The 18,321-nt window shown below is 37.8% G+C and overlaps 1 protein-coding gene across 3 annotated transcripts in view; it reads right to left on the minus strand.

Moving 5' to 3' along the window:
* Nucleotides 1–18,321, minus strand: part of LOC128635624 (zinc finger protein 614) — a 156,047-nt gene that overhangs the window by 79,610 nt on the left and 58,116 nt on the right. For all 3 annotated transcript variants that reach the window (XM_053688694.1, XM_053688695.1, XM_053688696.1), the window contains exon 6: nucleotides 16,417–16,527. In XM_053688694.1, the coding sequence (XP_053544669.1) occupies nucleotides 16,417–16,527 (111 nt within the window). The remainder of the gene's footprint in view (nucleotides 1–16,416; nucleotides 16,528–18,321) is intronic.

An 18,321-nucleotide genomic window follows, 5' to 3' on the forward strand; every position in this document is an offset into this window, starting at 1 on the left:
CTCCCTTTTCAGCGGCAATATCGTAGGCTTATTTAGTTCTCTCTTTACAGCGGCAATATCTTAGGCTTATTTAGTTCTCCCTTTTCAGCAGCAATATCTTAGGCTTATTTAGTTCTCCCTTTTCAGCGGCAATATCGTAGGCTTATTTAGTTCTCTCTTTACAGCGGCAATATCTTAGGCTTATTTAGTTCTCTCTTTTCAGCGGCAATATCTTAGGCTTATTTAGTTCTCCCTTTTCAGCGGCAATATCTTAGGCTTATTTAGTTCTCCCTTTACAGCAGCAATATCTTAGGCTTATTTAGTTCTCCCTTTTCAGCGGCAATATCTTAGGATTATTTAGTTCTCCCTTTACAGCGGCAATATCTTAGGCTTATTTAGTTCTCCCTTTTCAGCTGCAATATCTTAGGCTTATTTAGTTCTCCCTTTTCAGCGGCAATATCTTAGGCTTATTTAGTTCTCCCTTTTCAGCGGCAATATCTTAGGCTTATTTAGACCTCCCTTTTCAGCGGCAATATCTTAGGCTTATTTAGTTCTCCCTTTTCAGCGGTAATATCTTAGGCTTAGTTAGTTCTCCCTTTACAGCAGCAATATCTTAGGCTTATTTAGTTCTCCCTTTTAAGCTGCAATATCTTAGGCTTATTTAGACCTCTCTTTTCAGCGGCAATATCTTAGGCTTATTTAGTTCTCCCTTTACAGCGGCAATATCTTAGGCTTATTTAGTTCTCCCTTTTCAGCGGTAATATCTTAGGCTTATTTAGTTCTCCCTTTTCAGCGGTAATATCTTAGGCTTATTTAGTTCTCCCTTTACAGCGGCAATATCTTAGGCTTATTTAGTTCTCCCTTTTCAGCGGTAATATCTTAGGCTTATTTAGTTCTCCCTTTACAGCGGCAATATCTTAGGCTTATTTAGTTCTCCCTTTTCAGCGGCAATATCTTAGGCTTATTTAGTTCTCCCTTTTCAGCGGCAATATCTTAGGCTTATTTGGTTCTCCCTTTTCAGCGGCAATATCTTAGGCTTATTTAGTTTTCCCTTTTCAGCGGCAATATCTTAGGCTTATTTAGTTCTCCCTTTTCAGCGGCAATATCCCCAGAGGCAGAACTTTTTTTCACTTTCTGCGATGAGATTTTTTTTCGTGAACATTTTTCTGCACGCGAGTTTTATATAAAATTCAATTTTAAATTATTTAGTTACACTAAAGCACCAGTTCAGTTGCAATGTGTTGGTTAAATGGAGAATAACGCAATTTTTAAAGTTTTATAATATAGTGCAGAAGTTGAAAATTGCATTAGAAATTAGCTGCAGAAAAAAAAAAAAGAAATTGTAAAATGTCTCTTGAATAAATTAGTTTCCTTTTCTCTCTAACATAGAAATGTAGTAATAAAATAGGTGCATTGCTCATACGAATGTCTTAGGGGGTGAGTTTGAAAAAATATGAGAGACAGTCAATAATAAATGCACTGCTGCTTTGCAGTGCTACTGCATATTTTACTGTTCACTTCAAACAGCACTTTGCTCTGGATACATTGTAATAAGGAAAACTTACACAGTGCAGCAAGAGCAAAGCGCTGTTTGAAGAGAACAGTCTAATTTGGAGCAGCACTGCAAAGAAAGAGTGCTAACAGTTCCTGTATGTGTCCTTTTCTTTCTGCAGACATGATGCATTTTCTGCGATGACATCTCAGATCACTGCATGTTCTGTCTTGGGGGCAATATCTTAGCCTTATTTAGTTCTCCCTTTTCAGCGGCAATATCTTAGGCTTATTTAGTTCTCCCTTTTCAGCGGCAATATCTTAGGCTTATTTAGTTCTCCCTTTTCAGCGGCAATATCTTAGGCTTATTTAGTTCTCCCTTTTCAGCGGCAATATCTTAGGCTTATTTAGTTCTCTCTTTACAGCGGCAATATCTTAGGCTTATTTAGTTCTCCCTTTTCAGCGGCAATATCTTAGGCTTATTTAGTTCTCCCTTTTCAGCGGCAATATCTTAGCCTTATTTAGACCTCCCTTTTCAGAGGCAATATCTTAGCCTTATTTAGACCTCCCTTTTCAGAGGCAATATCTTAGCCTTATTTAGACCTCCCTTTTCAGAGGCAATATCTTAGCCTTATTTAGTTCTCTCTTTACAGCGGCAATATCTCAGCCTTATTTAGTTCTCTCTTTACAGCGGCAATATCTTAGCCTTATTTAGTTCTCTCTTTACAGCGGCAATATCTTAGGCTTATTTAGACCTCCCTTTTCAGAGGCAATATCTTAGCCTTATTTAGTTCTCTCTTTACAGCGGCAATATCTCAGCCTTATTTAGACCTCCCTTTACAGCAGCAATATCTTAGCCTTATTTAATTCTCCCTTTTCAGCTGCAATATCTTAGGCTTATTTAGACCTCCCTTTTCAGCTGCAATATCTTAGGCTTATTTAGACCTCCCTTTACAGCAGCAATATCTTAGACTTATTTAATTCTCCCTTTTCAGCGGCAATATCTTAGGTTTATTTAGTTCTCCTGTTACAGCGGCAATATCTTAGGCTTATTTAGTTCTCCCTTTACAGCGGCAATATCTTAGGCTTATTTAGACCTCCCTTTTCAGCTGCAATATCTTAGGCTTATTTAGTTCTCCCTTTTCAGCGGCAATATCTTAGGCTTATTTAGTTCTCCCTTTTCAGCGGCAATATCTTAGCCTTATTTAGACCTCCCTTTTCAGAGGCAATATCTTAGCCTTATTTAGTTCTCTCTTTACAGCGGCAATATCTCAGCCTTATTTAGTTCTCTCTTTACAGCGGCAATATCTTAGCCTTATTTAGTTCTCTCTTTACAGCGGCAATATCTTAGGCTTATTTAGACCTCCCTTTACAGCAGCAATATCTTAGCCTTATTTAATTCTCCCTTTTCAGCTGCAATATCTTAGGCTTATTTAGACCTCCCTTTACAGCAGCACTATCTTAGACTTATTTAATTCTCCCTTTTCAGCGGCAATATCTTAGGTTTATTTAGTTCTCCTGTTACAGCGGCAATATCTTAAGCTTATTTAGACCTCCCTTTTCAGCGGCAATATCTTAGGCTTATTTAGACCTCCCTTTTCAGCGGCAATATCTTAGGCTTATTTAGTTCTCCCTTTTCAGCGGCAATATCTTAGCCTTATTTAGTTCTCTCTTTACAGCGGCAATATCTTAGCCTTATTTAGTTCTCCCTTTACAGCGGCAATATCTTAGGCTTATTTAGTTCTCCCTTTACAGCGGCAATATCTTAGCCTTATTTAGTTCTCTCTTTTCAGCTGCAATATCTTAGGCTTATTTAGACCTCCCTTTTCAGCGGCAATATCTTAGGCTTATTTAGACCTCCCTTTTCAGCGGCAATATCTTAGGCTTATTTAGACCTCCCTTTTCAGCGGCAATATCTTAGGCTTATTTAGACCTCCCTTTTCAGCTGCAATATATTAGGCTTTTTTAGATCTCCCTTTACAGTAGCAATATCTTAGGCTTATTTAGTTCTCCCTTTTCAGCTGCAATATATTAGGCTTTTTTAGATCTCCCTTTACAGTAGCAATATCTTAGGCTTATTTAGTTCTCCCTTTACAGCAGCAATATCTTAGGCTTAGTTAGTTCTCCCTTTTCAGCAGCAATATCGTAGGCTTAGTTAGTTCTCCCTTTACAGCGGCAATATCTTAGGCTTATTTAGTTCTCCCTTTTCAGCGGCAATATCTTAGGCTTATTTAGTTCTCCCTTTTCAGCGGCAATATCGTAGGCTTATTTAGTTCTCTCTTTACAGCGGCAATATCTTAGGCTTATTTAGTTCTCCCTTTACAGCGGCAATATCTTAGGCTTATTTAGTTCTCTCTTTTCAGCGGCAATATCTTAGGCTTATTTAGTTCTCCCTTTTCAGCGGCAATATCTTAGGCTTATTTAGTTCTCCCTTTTCAGCGGCAATATCTTAGGCTTATTTAGTTCACCCTTTTCAGCTGCAATATCTTAGGCTTATTTAGTTCTCCCTTTTCAGCGGCAATATCTTAGGCTTATTTAGTTCACCCTTTTCAGCTGCAATATCTTAGCCTTATTTAATTCTCTCTTTTCAGCGGCAATATCTTAGGTTAATTTAGTTCTCCCTTTTCAGAGGCAATATCTTAGGCTTATTTAGTTCTCCCTTTACAGCGACAATATCTTAGGCTTATTTAGACCTCCCTTTTCAGCGGCAATATCTTAGGCTTATTTAGTTCTCCCTTTTCAGCAGCAATATCGTAGGCTTATTTAGTTCTCTCTTTTCAGCGGCAATATTTTAGGCTTATTTAGTTCTCCCTTTTCAGCGGCAATATCGTAGGCTTATTTAGTTCTCTCTTTACAGCGGCAATATCTTAAGCTTATTTAGTTCTCTCTTTTCAGCTGCAATATCTTAGGCTTATTTAGTTCTCCCTTTTCAGCGGCAATATCTTAGGTTTATTTAGTTCTCCCTTTACAGCAGCAATATCTTAGGCTTATTTAGTTCTCTCTTTTCAGCGGCAATATCTTAGGCTTATTTAGTTCTCCCTTTACAGCGGCAATATCTTAGGCTTATTTAGTTCTCCTTTTTCAGCGGTAATATCTTAGGCTTAGTTAGTTCTCCCTTTACAGCACCAATATCTTAGGCTTATTTAGTTCTCCCTTTTAAGCTGCAATATTTTAGGCTTATTTAGTTCTCCCTTTTCAGCGGCAATATCTTAGGTTTATTTAGTTCTCCCTTTTCAGAGGCAATATCTTAGACTTATTTAGTTCTCCCTTTACAGCGGCAATATCTTAGGCTTATTTAGTTCTCCCTTTTCAGCGGCAATATCTTAGGCTTATTTAGTTCTCCCTTTTCAGCGGCAATATCTTAGCCTTATTTAGTTCTCTCTTTTCAGCGGCAATATTTTAGGCTTATTTAGTTCTCCCTTTTCAGCAGCAATATCTTAGGCTTATTTAGTTCTCCCTTTTCAGCGGCAATATCTTAGGCTTATTTAGTTCTCTCTTTACAGCGGCAATATCTTAGGCTTATTTAGTTCTCTCTTTTCAGCGGCAATATCTTAGGCTTATTTAGTTCTCCCTTTTCAGCGGCAATATCTTAGGCTTATTTAGTTCTCCCTTTACAGCAGCAATATCTTAGGCTTATTTAGTTCTCCCTTTTCAGCGGCAATATCTTAGGCTTATTTAGTTCTCCCTTTACAGCGGCAATATCTTAGGCTTATTTAGTTCTCCCTTTTCAGCTGCAATATCTTAGGCTTATTTAGTTCTCCCTTTTCAGCGGCAATATCTTAGGCTTATTTAGTTCTCCCTTTTCAGCGGCAATATCTTAGGCTTATTTAGACCTCCCTTTTCAGCGGCAATATCTTAGGCTTATTTAGTTCTCCCTTTTCAGCGGTAATATCTTAGGCTTAGTTAGTTCTCCCTTTACAGCAGCAATATCTTAGGCTTATTTAGTTCTCCCTTTTAAGCTGCAATATCTTAGGCTTATTTAGACCTCTCTTTTCAGCGGCAATATCTTAGGCTTAGTTAGTTCTCCCTTTACAGCGGCAATATCTTAGGCTTATTTAGTTCTCCCTTTTCAGCGGTAATATCTTAGGCTTATTTAGTTCTCCCTTTTCAGCGGTAATATCTTAGGCTTATTTAGTTCTCCCTTTACAGCGGCAATATCTTAGGCTTATTTAGTTCTCCCTTTTCAGCGGTAATATCTTAGGCTTATTTAGTTCTCCCTTTACAGCGGCAATATCTTAGGCTTATTTAGTTCTCCCTTTTCAGCGGCAATATCTTAGGCTTATTTAGTTCTCCCTTTTCAGCGGCAATATCTTAGGCTTATTTAGTTCTCCCTTTTCAGCGGCAATATCTTAGGCTTATTTAGTTTTCCCTTTTCAGCGGCAATATCTTAGGCTTATTTAGTTCTCCCTTTTCAGCGGCAATATCCCCAGAGGCAGAACTTTTTTTCACTTTCTGCGATGAGATTTTTTTTCGTGAACATTTTTCTGCACGCGAGTTTTATATAAAATTCAATTTTAAATTATTTAGTTACACTAAAGCACCAGTTCAGTTGCAATGTGTTGGTTAAATGGAGAATAACGCAATTTTTAAAGTTTTATAATATAGTGCAGAAGTTGAAAATTGCATTAGAAATTAGCTGCAGAAAAAAAAAAAAGAAATTGTAAAATGTCTCTTGAATAAATTAGTTTCCTTTTCTTTCTAACATAGAAATGTAGTAATAAAATAGGTGCATTGCTCATACGAATGTCTTAGGGGGTGAGTTTGAAAAAATATGAGAGACAGTCAATAATAAATGCACTGCTGCTTTGCAGTGCTACTGCATATTTTACTGTTCACTTCAAACAGCACTTTGCTCTGGATACATTGTAATAAGGAAAACTTACACAGTGCAGCAAGAGCAAAGCGCTGTTTGAAGAGAACAGTCTAATTTGGAGCAGCACTGCAAAGAAAGAGTGCTAACAGTTCCTGTATGTGTCCTTTTCTTTCTGCAGACATGATGCATTTTCTGCGATGACATCTCAGATCACTGCATGTTCTGTCTTGGGGGCAATATCTTAGCCTTATTTAGTTCTCCCTTTTCAGCGGCAATATCTTAGGCTTATTTAGTTCTCCCTTTTCAGCGGCAATATCTTAGGCTTATTTAGTTCTCCCTTTTCAGCGGCAATATCTTAGGCTTATTTAGTTCTCCCTTTTCAGCGGCAATATCTTAGCCTTATTTAGACCTCCCTTTTCAGAGGCAATATCTTAGCCTTATTTAGACCTCCCTTTTCAGAGGCAATATCTTAGCCTTATTTAGACCTCCCTTTTCAGAGGCAATATCTTAGCCTTATTTAGTTCTCTCTTTACAGCGGCAATATCTCAGCCTTATTTAGTTCTCTCTTTACAGCGGCAATATCTTAGCCTTATTTAGTTCTCTCTTTACAGCGGCAATATCTTAGGCTTATTTAGACCTCCCTTTTCAGAGGCAATATCTTAGCCTTATTTAGTTCTCTCTTTACAGCGGCAATATCTCAGCCTTATTTAGACCTCCCTTTACAGCAGCAATATCTTAGCCTTATTTAATTCTCCCTTTTCAGCTGCAATATCTTAGGCTTATTTAGACCTCCCTTTTCAGCTGCAATATCTTAGGCTTATTTAGACCTCCCTTTACAGCAGCAATATCTTAGACTTATTTAATTCTCCCTTTTCAGCGGCAATATCTTAGGTTTATTTAGTTCTCCTGTTACAGCGGCAATATCTTAGGCTTATTTAGTTCTCCATTTACAGCGGCAATATCTTAGGCTTATTTAGACCTCCCTTTTCAGCTGCAATATCTTAGGCTTATTTAGTTCTCCCTTTTCAGCGGCAATATCTTAGGCTTATTTAGTTCTCCCTTTTCAGCGGCAATATCTTAGCCTTATTTAGACCTCCCTTTTCAGAGGCAATATCTTAGCCTTATTTAGTTCTCTCTTTACAGCGGCAATATCTCAGCCTTATTTAGTTCTCTCTTTACAGCGGCAATATCTTAGCCTTATTTAGTTCTCTCTTTACAGCGGCAATATCTTAGGCTTATTTAGACCTCCCTTTACAGCAGCAATATCTTAGCCTTATTTAATTCTCCCTTTTCAGCTGCAATATCTTAGGCTTATTTAGACCTCCCTTTACAGCAGCACTATCTTAGACTTATTTAATTCTCCCTTTTCAGCGGCAATATCTTAGGTTTATTTAGTTCTCCTGTTACAGCGGCAATATCTTAAGCTTATTTAGACCTCCCTTTTCAGCGGCAATATCTTAGGCTTATTTAGACCTCCCTTTTCAGCTGCAATATCTTAGGCTTATTTAGTTCTCCCTTTTCAGCGGTAATATCTTAGGCTTATTTAGTTCTCCCTTTACAGCGGCAATATCTTAGGCTTATTTAGTTCTCCCTTTTCAGCGGCAATATCTTAGGCTTATTTAGTTCTCCCTTTTCAGCGGCAATATCTTAGGCTTATTTAGTTCTCCCTTTTCAGCGGCAATATCTTAGGCTTATTTAGTTTTCCCTTTTCAGCGGCAATATCTTAGGCTTATTTAGTTCTCCCTTTTCAGCGGCAATATCCCCAGAGGCAGAACTTTTTTTCACTTTCTGCGATGAGATTTTTTTTCGTGAACATTTTTCTGCACGCGAGTTTTATATAAAATTCAATTTTAAATTATTTAGTTACACTAAAGCACCAGTTCAGTTGCAATGTGTTGGTTAAATGGAGAATAACGCAATTTTTAAAGTTTTATAATATAGTGCAGAAGTTGAAAATTGCATTAGAAATTAGCTGCAGAAAAAAAAAAAAGAAATTGTAAAATGTCTCTTGAATAAATTAGTTTCCTTTTCTCTCTAACATAGAAATGTAGTAATAAAATAGGTGCATTGCTCATACGAATGTCTTAGGGGGTGAGTTTGAAAAAATATGAGAGACAGTCAATAATAAATGCACTGCTGCTTTGCAGTGCTACTGCATATTTTACTGTTCACTTCAAACAGCACTTTGCTCTGGATACATTGTAATAAGGAAAACTTACACAGTGCAGCAAGAGCAAAGCGCTGTTTGAAGAGAACAGTCTAATTTGGAGCAGCACTGCAAAGAAAGAGTGCTAACAGTTCCTGTATGTGTCCTTTTCTTTCTGCAGACATGATGCATTTTCTGCGATGACATCTCAGATCACTGCATGTTCTGTCTTGGGGGCAATATCTTAGCCTTATTTAGTTCTCCCTTTTCAGCGGCAATATCTTAGGCTTATTTAGTTCTCCCTTTTCAGCGGCAATATCTTAGGCTTATTTAGTTCTCCCTTTTCAGCGGCAATATCTTAGGCTTATTTAGTTCTCTCTTTACAGCGGCAATATCTTAGGCTTATTTAGTTCTCCCTTTTCAGCGGCAATATCTTAGGCTTATTTAGTTCTCCCTTTTCAGCGGCAATATCTTAGCCTTATTTAGACCTCCCTTTTCAGAGGCAATATCTTAGCCTTATTTAGACCTCCCTTTTCAGAGGCAATATCTTAGCCTTATTTAGACCTCCCTTTTCAGAGGCAATATCTTAGCCTTATTTAGTTCTCTCTTTACAGCGGCAATATCTCAGCCTTATTTAGTTCTCTCTTTACAGCGGCAATATCTTAGCCTTATTTAGTTCTCTCTTTACAGCGGCAATATCTTAGGCTTATTTAGACCTCCCTTTTCAGAGGCAATATCTTAGCCTTATTTAGTTCTCTCTTTACAGCGGCAATATCTCAGCCTTATTTAGACCTCCCTTTACAGCAGCAATATCTTAGCCTTATTTAATTCTCCCTTTTCAGCTGCAATATCTTAGGCTTATTTAGACCTCCCTTTTCAGCTGCAATATCTTAGGCTTATTTAGACCTCCCTTTACAGCAGCAATATCTTAGACTTATTTAATTCTCCCTTTTCAGCGGCAATATCTTAGGTTTATTTAGTTCTCCTGTTACAGCGGCAATATCTTAGGCTTATTTAGTTCTCCCTTTACAGCGGCAATATCTTAGGCTTATTTAGACCTCCCTTTTCAGCTGCAATATCTTAGGCTTATTTAGTTCTCCCTTTTCAGCGGCAATATCTTAGGCTTATTTAGTTCTCCCTTTTCAGCGGCAATATCTTAGCCTTATTTAGACCTCCCTTTTCAGAGGCAATATCTTAGCCTTATTTAGTTCTCTCTTTACAGCGGCAATATCTCAGCCTTATTTAGTTCTCTCTTTACAGCGGCAATATCTTAGCCTTATTTAGTTCTCTCTTTACAGCGGCAATATCTTAGGCTTATTTAGACCTCCCTTTACAGCAGCAATATCTTAGCCTTATTTAATTCTCCCTTTTCAGCTGCAATATCTTAGGCTTATTTAGACCTCCCTTTACAGCAGCACTATCTTAGACTTATTTAATTCTCCCTTTTCAGCGGCAATATCTTAGGTTTATTTAGTTCTCCTGTTACAGCGGCAATATCTTAAGCTTATTTAGACCTCCCTTTTCAGCGGCAATATCTTAGGCTTATTTAGACCTCCCTTTTCAGCTGCAATATCTTAGGCTTATTTAGTTCTCCCTTTTCAGCGGCAATATCTTAGCCTTATTTAGTTCTCTCTTTACAGCGGCAATATCTTAGCCTTATTTAGTTCTCCCTTTACAGCGGCAATATCTTAGGCTTATTTAGTTCTCCCTTTTCAGCTGCAATATCTTAGGCTTATTTAGACCTCCCTTTACAGCAGCACTATCTTAGACTTATTTAATTCTCCCTTTTCAGCGGCAATATCTTAGGTTTATTTAGTTCTCCTGTTACAGCGGCAATATCTTAAGCTTATTTAGACCTCCCTTTTCAGCGGCAATATCTTAGGCTTATTTAGACCTCCCTTTTCAGCTGCAATATCTTAGGCTTATTTAGTTCTCCCTTTTCAGCGGCAATATCTTAGCCTTATTTAGTTCTCTCTTTACAGCGGCAATATCTTAGCCTTATTTAGTTCTCCCTTTACAGCGGCAATATCTTAGGCTTATTTAGTTCTCCCTTTACAGCGGCAATATCTTAGCCTTATTTAGTTCTCTCTTTTCAGCTGCAATATCTTAGGCTTATTTAGACCTCCCTTTTCAGCGGCAATATCTTAGGCTTATTTAGACCTCCCTTTTCAGCGGCAATATCTTAGGCTTATTTAGACCTCCCTTTTCAGCGGCAATATCTTAGGCTTATTTAGACCTCCCTTTTCAGCTGCAATATATTAGGCTTTTTTAGATCTCCCTTTACAGTAGCAATATCTTAGGCTTATTTAGTTCTCCCTTTTCAGCTGCAATATATTAGGCTTTTTTAGATCTCCCTTTACAGTAGCAATATCTTAGGCTTATTTAGTTCTCCCTTTACAGCAGCAATATCTTAGGCTTAGTTAGTTCTCCCTTTTCAGCAGCAATATCGTAGGCTTAGTTAGTTCTCCCTTTACAGCGGCAATATCTTAGGCTTATTTAGTTCTCCCTTTTCAGCGGCAATATCTTAGGCTTATTTAGTTCTCCCTTTTCAGCGGCAATATCGTAGGCTTATTTAGTTCTCTCTTTACAGCGGCAATATCTTAGGCTTATTTAGTTCTCTCTTTTCAGCGGCAATATCTTAGGCTTATTTAGTTCTCCCTTTTCAGCGGCAATATCTTAGGCTTATTTAGTTCTCCCTTTTCAGCGGCAATATCTTAGGCTTATTTAGTTCACCCTTTTCAGCTGCAATATCTTAGGCTTATTTAGTTCTCCCTTTTCAGCGGCAATATCTTAGGCTTATTTAGTTCACCCTTTTCAGCTGCAATATCTTAGCCTTATTTAATTCTCTCTTTTCAGCGGCAATATCTTAGGTTAATTTAGTTCTCCCTTTTCAGAGGCAATATCTTAGGCTTATTTAGTTCTCCCTTTACAGCGACAATATCTTAGGCTTATTTAGACCTCCCTTTTCAGCGGCAATATCTTAGGCTTATTTAGTTCTCCCTTTTCAGCAGCAATATCGTAGGCTTATTTAGTTCTCTCTTTTCAGCGGCAATATTTTAGGCTTATTTAGTTCTCCCTTTTCAGCGGCAATATCGTAGGCTTATTTAGTTCTCTCTTTACAGCGGCAATATCTTAAGCTTATTTAGTTCTCTCTTTTCAGCTGCAATATCTTAGGCTTATTTAGTTCTCCCTTTTCAGCGGCAATATCTTAGGTTTATTTAGTTCTCCCTTTACAGCAGCAATATCTTAGGCTTATTTAGTTCTCTCTTTTCAGCGGCAATATCTTAGGCTTATTTAGTTCTCCCTTTACAGCGGCAATATCTTAGGCTTATTTAGTTCTCCTTTTTCAGCGGTAATATCTTAGGCTTAGTTAGTTCTCCCTTTACAGCACCAATATCTTAGGCTTATTTAGTTCTCCCTTTTAAGCTGCAATATTTTAGGCTTATTTAGTTCTCCCTTTTCAGCGGCAATATCTTAGGTTTATTTAGTTCTCCCTTTTCAGAGGCAATATCTTAGACTTATTTAGTTCTCCCTTTACAGCGGCAATATCTTAGGCTTATTTAGTTCTCCCTTTTCAGCGGCAATATCTTAGGCTTATTTAGTTCTCCCTTTTCAGCGGCAATATCTTAGCCTTATTTAGTTCTCTCTTTTCAGCGGCAATATTTTAGGCTTATTTAGTTCTCCCTTTTCAGCAGCAATATCTTAGGCTTATTTAGTTCTCCCTTTTCAGCGGCAATATCGTAGGCTTATTTAGTTCTCTCTTTACAGCGGCAATATCTTAGGCTTATTTAGTTCTCTCTTTTCAGCGGCAATATCTTAGGCTTATTTAGTTCTCCCTTTTCAGCGGCAATATCTTAGGCTTATTTAGTTCTCCCTTTACAGCAGCAATATCTTAGGCTTATTTAGTTCTCCCTTTTCAGCGGCAATATCTTAGGCTTATTTAGTTCTCCCTTTACAGCGGCAATATCTTAGGCTTATTTAGTTCTCCCTTTTCAGCTGCAATATCTTAGGCTTATTTAGTTCTCCCTTTTCAGCGGCAATATCTTAGGCTTATTTAGTTCTCCCTTTTCAGCGGCAATATCTTAGGCTTATTTAGACCTCCCTTTTCAGCGGCAATATCTTAGGCTTATTTAGTTCTCCCTTTTCAGCGGTAATATCTTAGGCTTAGTTAGTTCTCCCTTTACAGCAGCAATATCTTAGGCTTATTTAGTTCTCCCTTTTAAGCTGCAATATCTTAGGCTTATTTAGACCTCTCTTTTCAGCGGCAATATCTTAGGCTTAGTTAGTTCTCCCTTTACAGCGGCAATATCTTAGGCTTATTTAGTTCTCCCTTTTCAGCGGTAATATCTTAGGCTTATTTAGTTCTCCCTTTTCAGCGGTAATATCTTAGGCTTATTTAGTTCTCCCTTTACAGCGGCAATATCTTAGGCTTATTTAGTTCTCCCTTTTCAGCGGTAATATCTTAGGCTTATTTAGTTCTCCCTTTACAGCGGCAATATCTTAGGCTTATTTAGTTCTCCCTTTTCAGCGGCAATATCTTAGGCTTATTTAGTTCTCCCTTTTCAGCGGCAATATCTTAGGCTTATTTAGTTCTCCCTTTTCAGCGGCAATATCTTAGGCTTATTTAGTTTTCCCTTTTCAGCGGCAATATCTTAGGCTTATTTAGTTCTCCCTTTTCAGCGGCAATATCTTAGGCTTATTTAGTTCTCCCTTTTCAGCGGCAATATCTTAGCCTTATTTAGACCTCCCTTTTCAGAGGCAATATCTTAGCCTTATTTAGACCTCCCTTTTCAGAGGCAATATCTTAGCCTTATTTAGACCTCCCTTTTCAGAGGCAATATCTTAGCCTTATTTAGTTCTCTCTTTACAGCGGCAATATCTCAGCCTTATTTAGTTCTCTCTTTACAGCGGCAATATCTTAGCCTTATTTAGTTCTCTCTTTACAGCGGCAATATCTTAGGCTTATTTAGACCTCCCTTTTCAGAGGCAATATCTTAGCCTTATTTAGTTCTCTCTTTACAGCGGCAATATCTCAGCCTTATTTAGACCTCCCTTTACAGCAGCAATATCTTAGCCTTATTTAATTCTCCCTTTTCAGCTGCAATATCTTAGGCTTATTTAGACCTCCCTTTTCAGCTGCAATATCTTAGGCTTATTTAGACCTCCCTTTACAGCAGCAATATCTTAGACTTATTTAATTCTCCCTTTTCAGCGGCAATATCTTAGGTTTATTTAGTTCTCCTGTTACAGCGGCAATATCTTAGGCTTATTTAGTTCTCCATTTACAGCGGCAATATCTTAGGCTTATTTAGACCTCCCTTTTCAGCTGCAATATCTTAGGCTTATTTAGTTCTCCCTTTTCAGCGGCAATATCTTAGGCTTATTTAGTTCTCCCTTTTCAGCGGCAATATCTTAGCCTTATTTAGACCTCCCTTTTCAGAGGCAATATCTTAGCCTTATTTAGTTCTCTCTTTACAGCGGCAATATCTCAGCCTTATTTAGTTCTCTCTTTACAGCGGCAATATCTTAGCCTTATTTAGTTCTCTCTTTACAGCGGCAATATCTTAGGCTTATTTAGACCTCCCTTTACAGCAGCAATATCTTAGCCTTATTTAATTCTCCCTTTTCAGCTGCAATATCTTAGGCTTATTTAGACCTCCCTTTACAGCAGCACTATCTTAGACTTATTTAATTCTCCCTTTTCAGCGGCAATATCTTAGGTTTATTTAGTTCTCCTGTTACAGCGGCAATATCTTAAGCTTATTTAGACCTCCCTTTTCAGCGGCAATATCTTAGGCTTATTTAGACCTCCCTTTTCAGCTGCAATATCTTAGGCTTATTTAGTTCTCCCTTTTCAGCGGCAATATCTTAGGCTTATTTAGTTCTCCCTTTACAGCGGCAATATCTTAGCCTTATTTAGTTCTCTCTTTTCAGCTGCAATATCTTAGGCTTATTTAGACCTCCCTTTTCAGCGGCAATATCTTAGGCTTATTTAGACCTCCCTTTTCAGCTGCAATATATTAGGCTTTTTTAGATCTCCCTTTACAGTAGCAATATCTTAGGCTTATTTAGTTCTCCCTTTTCAGCTGCAATATATTAGGCTTTTTTAGATCTCCCTTTACAGTAGCAATATCTTAGGCTTATTTAGTTCTCCCTTTTCAGCTGCAATATATTAGGCTTTTTTAGTTCTCCCTTTTCAGCTGCAATATATTAGGCTTTTTCAGATCTCCCTTTACAGTAGCAATATCTTAGGCTTATTTAGTTCTCCCTTTTCAGCGGCAATATCTTAGGCTTATTTAGACCTCCCTTTTCAGCGGCAATATCTTAGGCTTTTTTTAGACCTCCCTTTTCAGCGGCAATATCTTAGGCTTATTTAGTTCTCTCTTTTCAGCGGCAATATCTTAGGCTTATTTAGTTCTCCCTTTTCAGCGGCAATATCTTAGCCTTATTTAGTTCTCTCTTTTCAGCGGCAATATCTTAGGCTTATTTAGTTCTCCCTTTTCAGCGGCAATATCTTAGCCTTATTTAGTTCTCTCTTTTCAGCGGCAATATCTTAGGCTTATTTAGTTCACCCTTTACAGCAGCAATATATTAGGCTTATTTAGTTCTCTCTTTTCAGCGGCAATATCTTAGGCTTATTTAGACCTCCCTTTTCAGCGGCAATATCTTAGGCTTATTTAGACCTCCCTTTTCAGCTGCAATATATTAGGCTTTTTTAGATCTCCCTTTACAGTAGCAATATCTTAGGCTTATTTAGTTCTCCCTTTTCAGCTGCAATATATTAGGCTTTTTTAGATCTCCCTTTACAGTAGCAATATCTTAGGCTTATTTAGTTCTCCCTTTTCAGCGGCAATATCTTAGGCTTATTTAGACCTCCCTTTTCAGCGGCAATATCTTAGGCTTTTTTTAGACCTCCCTTTTCAGCGGCAATATCTTAGCCTTATTTAGTTCTCTCTTTTCAGCGGCAATATCTTAGGCTTATTTAGTTCACCCTTTACAGCAGCAATATATTAGGCTTATTTAGTTCTCTCTTTTCAGCGGCAATATCTTAGGCTTATTTAGTTCTCCCTTTTCAGCGGCAATATCTTAGGCTTATTTAGTTCTCTCTTTTCAGCGGCAATATCTTAGGCTTATTTAGTTCTCCCTTTTCAGCGGCAATATCTTAGGCTTATTTAGACCTCCCTTTTCAGCAGCAATATCTTAGGCTTATTTAGTTCTCCCTTTACAGCAGCAATATCTTAGGCTTATTTAGTTCTCCCTTTTCAGCGACAATATTTTAGGCTTATTTAGTTCTCACTTTTCAGGCAGCCATGCTTCCAGATTTGTATTTGTATGTCACAATTTATGTACAATGATAAAAGAATCACACGTTGGGCTTTTTTACAGCAATCTTATTCCATAGGTTACAAAGAAACTTAATGTGATGGTAAACTCTTCCCTTTATAAAACCAGATCCGGACTGTTAGTGATATTTTATATGGCGTTTAATTCATCTGTTGTAAGGAAGATGCACTATAATTACTTTTAATATAGATATGAAATTAAAATACCCTGCTCTCTGCCGCCCCTTTCAAAAGTTAATTTGTGAGCTAAAGGTTTGTATTGTAGTCCATTCAGCGCTCTACCCATATGGGACTTTTGTTGCAGCTAGAGCTCTGATTGGAGAACAATTCAAACCATTAGCTCACAGAAAAACTGACTTATGAAGTGGGCAGCGGAGCGCGGGGAATTTGAATCTCATACTGATATTAAAAAGTAAGTTATAGCGCAATTTTATTACATCTGATGAATTCATCTCCATATAAAATATCGCTAGAAGCACAAACCTCCAATGAAGTGGTTACATTTGCAACTAAATTAAATAGAAGAAAAAAAATTGCGTTTAGTGTCCTTTTAATCTAAAACATATGACTGAACTAAAATGAAATGTAATAATTTACAGATTGTAGACAGATATCCCACGCGGCTCCTCAGGGGTATTACTCACCGGCACAAGGTTCTGATTGGACTGCCGGCCACGTGACATCATTTATATCCGTAACATCAGCTTCCTGGTTACTAACGGGCTCAGGGTGTTCATCATCTGGTTCAGTTAAGTCTATGGGGAGTTACATAAATTAATACGACTTCATCCTATTCAACAAAAAGTTGTTTTTTATTTCATGAAATAGCTTTTATATGACAAAACAAACATTGTACTCTAAGATTTTCTCCCCTATAATGTGTTCTCAGTGGTCGTGTATTTGTTTGCAAAATCTCCTTTACCTTTATTTTGTTATTTAACCCCTTAACGACCAAGGACGTACAGGATACGTCCTACAAAAAAAGTCACTTAGTGACCAAGGACGTACCCTGTACGTCCTCAGGGTTTTAAAGCACTGGAAGCGATCATGATCGTTTCCAGCTACTTTTAGGGTATTGCAGTTGTGCTTTGATATTGAGGCATCCTGCAATACCTTTTGTTTAAGCATCCGATGCAGAGATAGCCACTCAACATGGCGCTGATCGTTGATGGGTGGCCAATGCTGGTGCTTGTTCCGGATCTGTTGGTCCGTGAGCACTCGAGGAGGCGGGGGCGGGGCTCGGGAGCGCGCATAACCATTTTTAGCAGTAGGGAAACGGTTCAGATTAGAATAGGCAAAGGGATCCAGGAGGGGCAAAAATGGTTTAGAAAGCGATCCGGGAGTGGGGGGGGAAGCTACACTACGGAAAATGTAGATTTCATATTTATTTTAATAAAATTGCACATTTGTAAGTAAAATGGGTACTGGCAGACAGCTGCCAGTACCTAAGATGGCGGCCATTAGGTAATGGGGGATCCTACACTTAAAATATATAGCTTAAAATAAAAAGCACCTTTATTTTTATACTGGCAGACTTTCTGCCAGTACTTAAGATGGCAGTGGTGACAATTGTGGAGTGGGGGAGGGAAGGGAGCTGTTTGAAGGGGGTCAGGTGGGAGGCTAATCTCTACACTAAAGCTAAAATTAACCCTACAAGCTACCTAATTAACCCCTTAACTGCTGGGCATAATACAAGTGTGGTGCACAGCAGCATTTTGCAGCCTTCTAATTACCAAAATACACAATTTTTCTGAACAAAGGGGATCCTATAGAAGAATTTACAACCACTTGTGCCATGATTGTACTAACCGTTTGTAAATAATTTCAGTGAGAAACCTAAAATTGTGATTTTTTTTTTATTTGATCGCATTTGGCGGTGAAATGGTGGCATGAAATATACCAAAATGGGTAAAGATCAATACTTTGGATTGTCTACTACACTACAGCTAAAATTAACCCTACAAGCTCCCTAATCAACCCCTTCACTGCTGGGCATAATACACGTGTGGTGCGCAGCGGTATTTAGCGGCCTTCTAATTACAAAAAAGCAATGCCAAAGCCATATGTCTGCTATTTCTGAACAAAGGGGATCCCAGAGAAGCATTTACAACCATTTGTGCCATAATTGCACAAGCTGTTTGTAAATAATTTCATTGAGAAACCTAAAGTTTGTGAAAAAGCCAATGATTTTTTTTTATTTAAATGCATTTGGCGGTGAAATGGTGGCATGAAATATACCAAAATGGGCCTAGATCAATACTTTGGGATGTCTTCTAAAAAAAAATATATACATGTCAAGGGATATTCAGGTATTCCTGACAGATATCAGTGTCCCAATGTAACTAGCGCTAATTTTAAGAAAAAAAATGGTTTGGAAATAGCAAAGTGCTACTTGTATTTATAGCCCTATAACTTGCAAAAAAAGCAAAGAACATCTAAACATTGTGTATTTCTAAACTCAGGACAAAATATAGAAAATATTTAGCATTGTTTTTTATTTTCTGTAATTTAGTTTTTTTTTTTGTAATTTAGCTAATTTTATTGAATTT

Source organism: Bombina bombina, chromosome 7 (assembly GCF_027579735.1).
Source record: "Bombina bombina isolate aBomBom1 chromosome 7, aBomBom1.pri, whole genome shotgun sequence".
Classification (NCBI taxonomy): domain Eukaryota; kingdom Metazoa; phylum Chordata; class Amphibia; order Anura; family Bombinatoridae; genus Bombina; species Bombina bombina.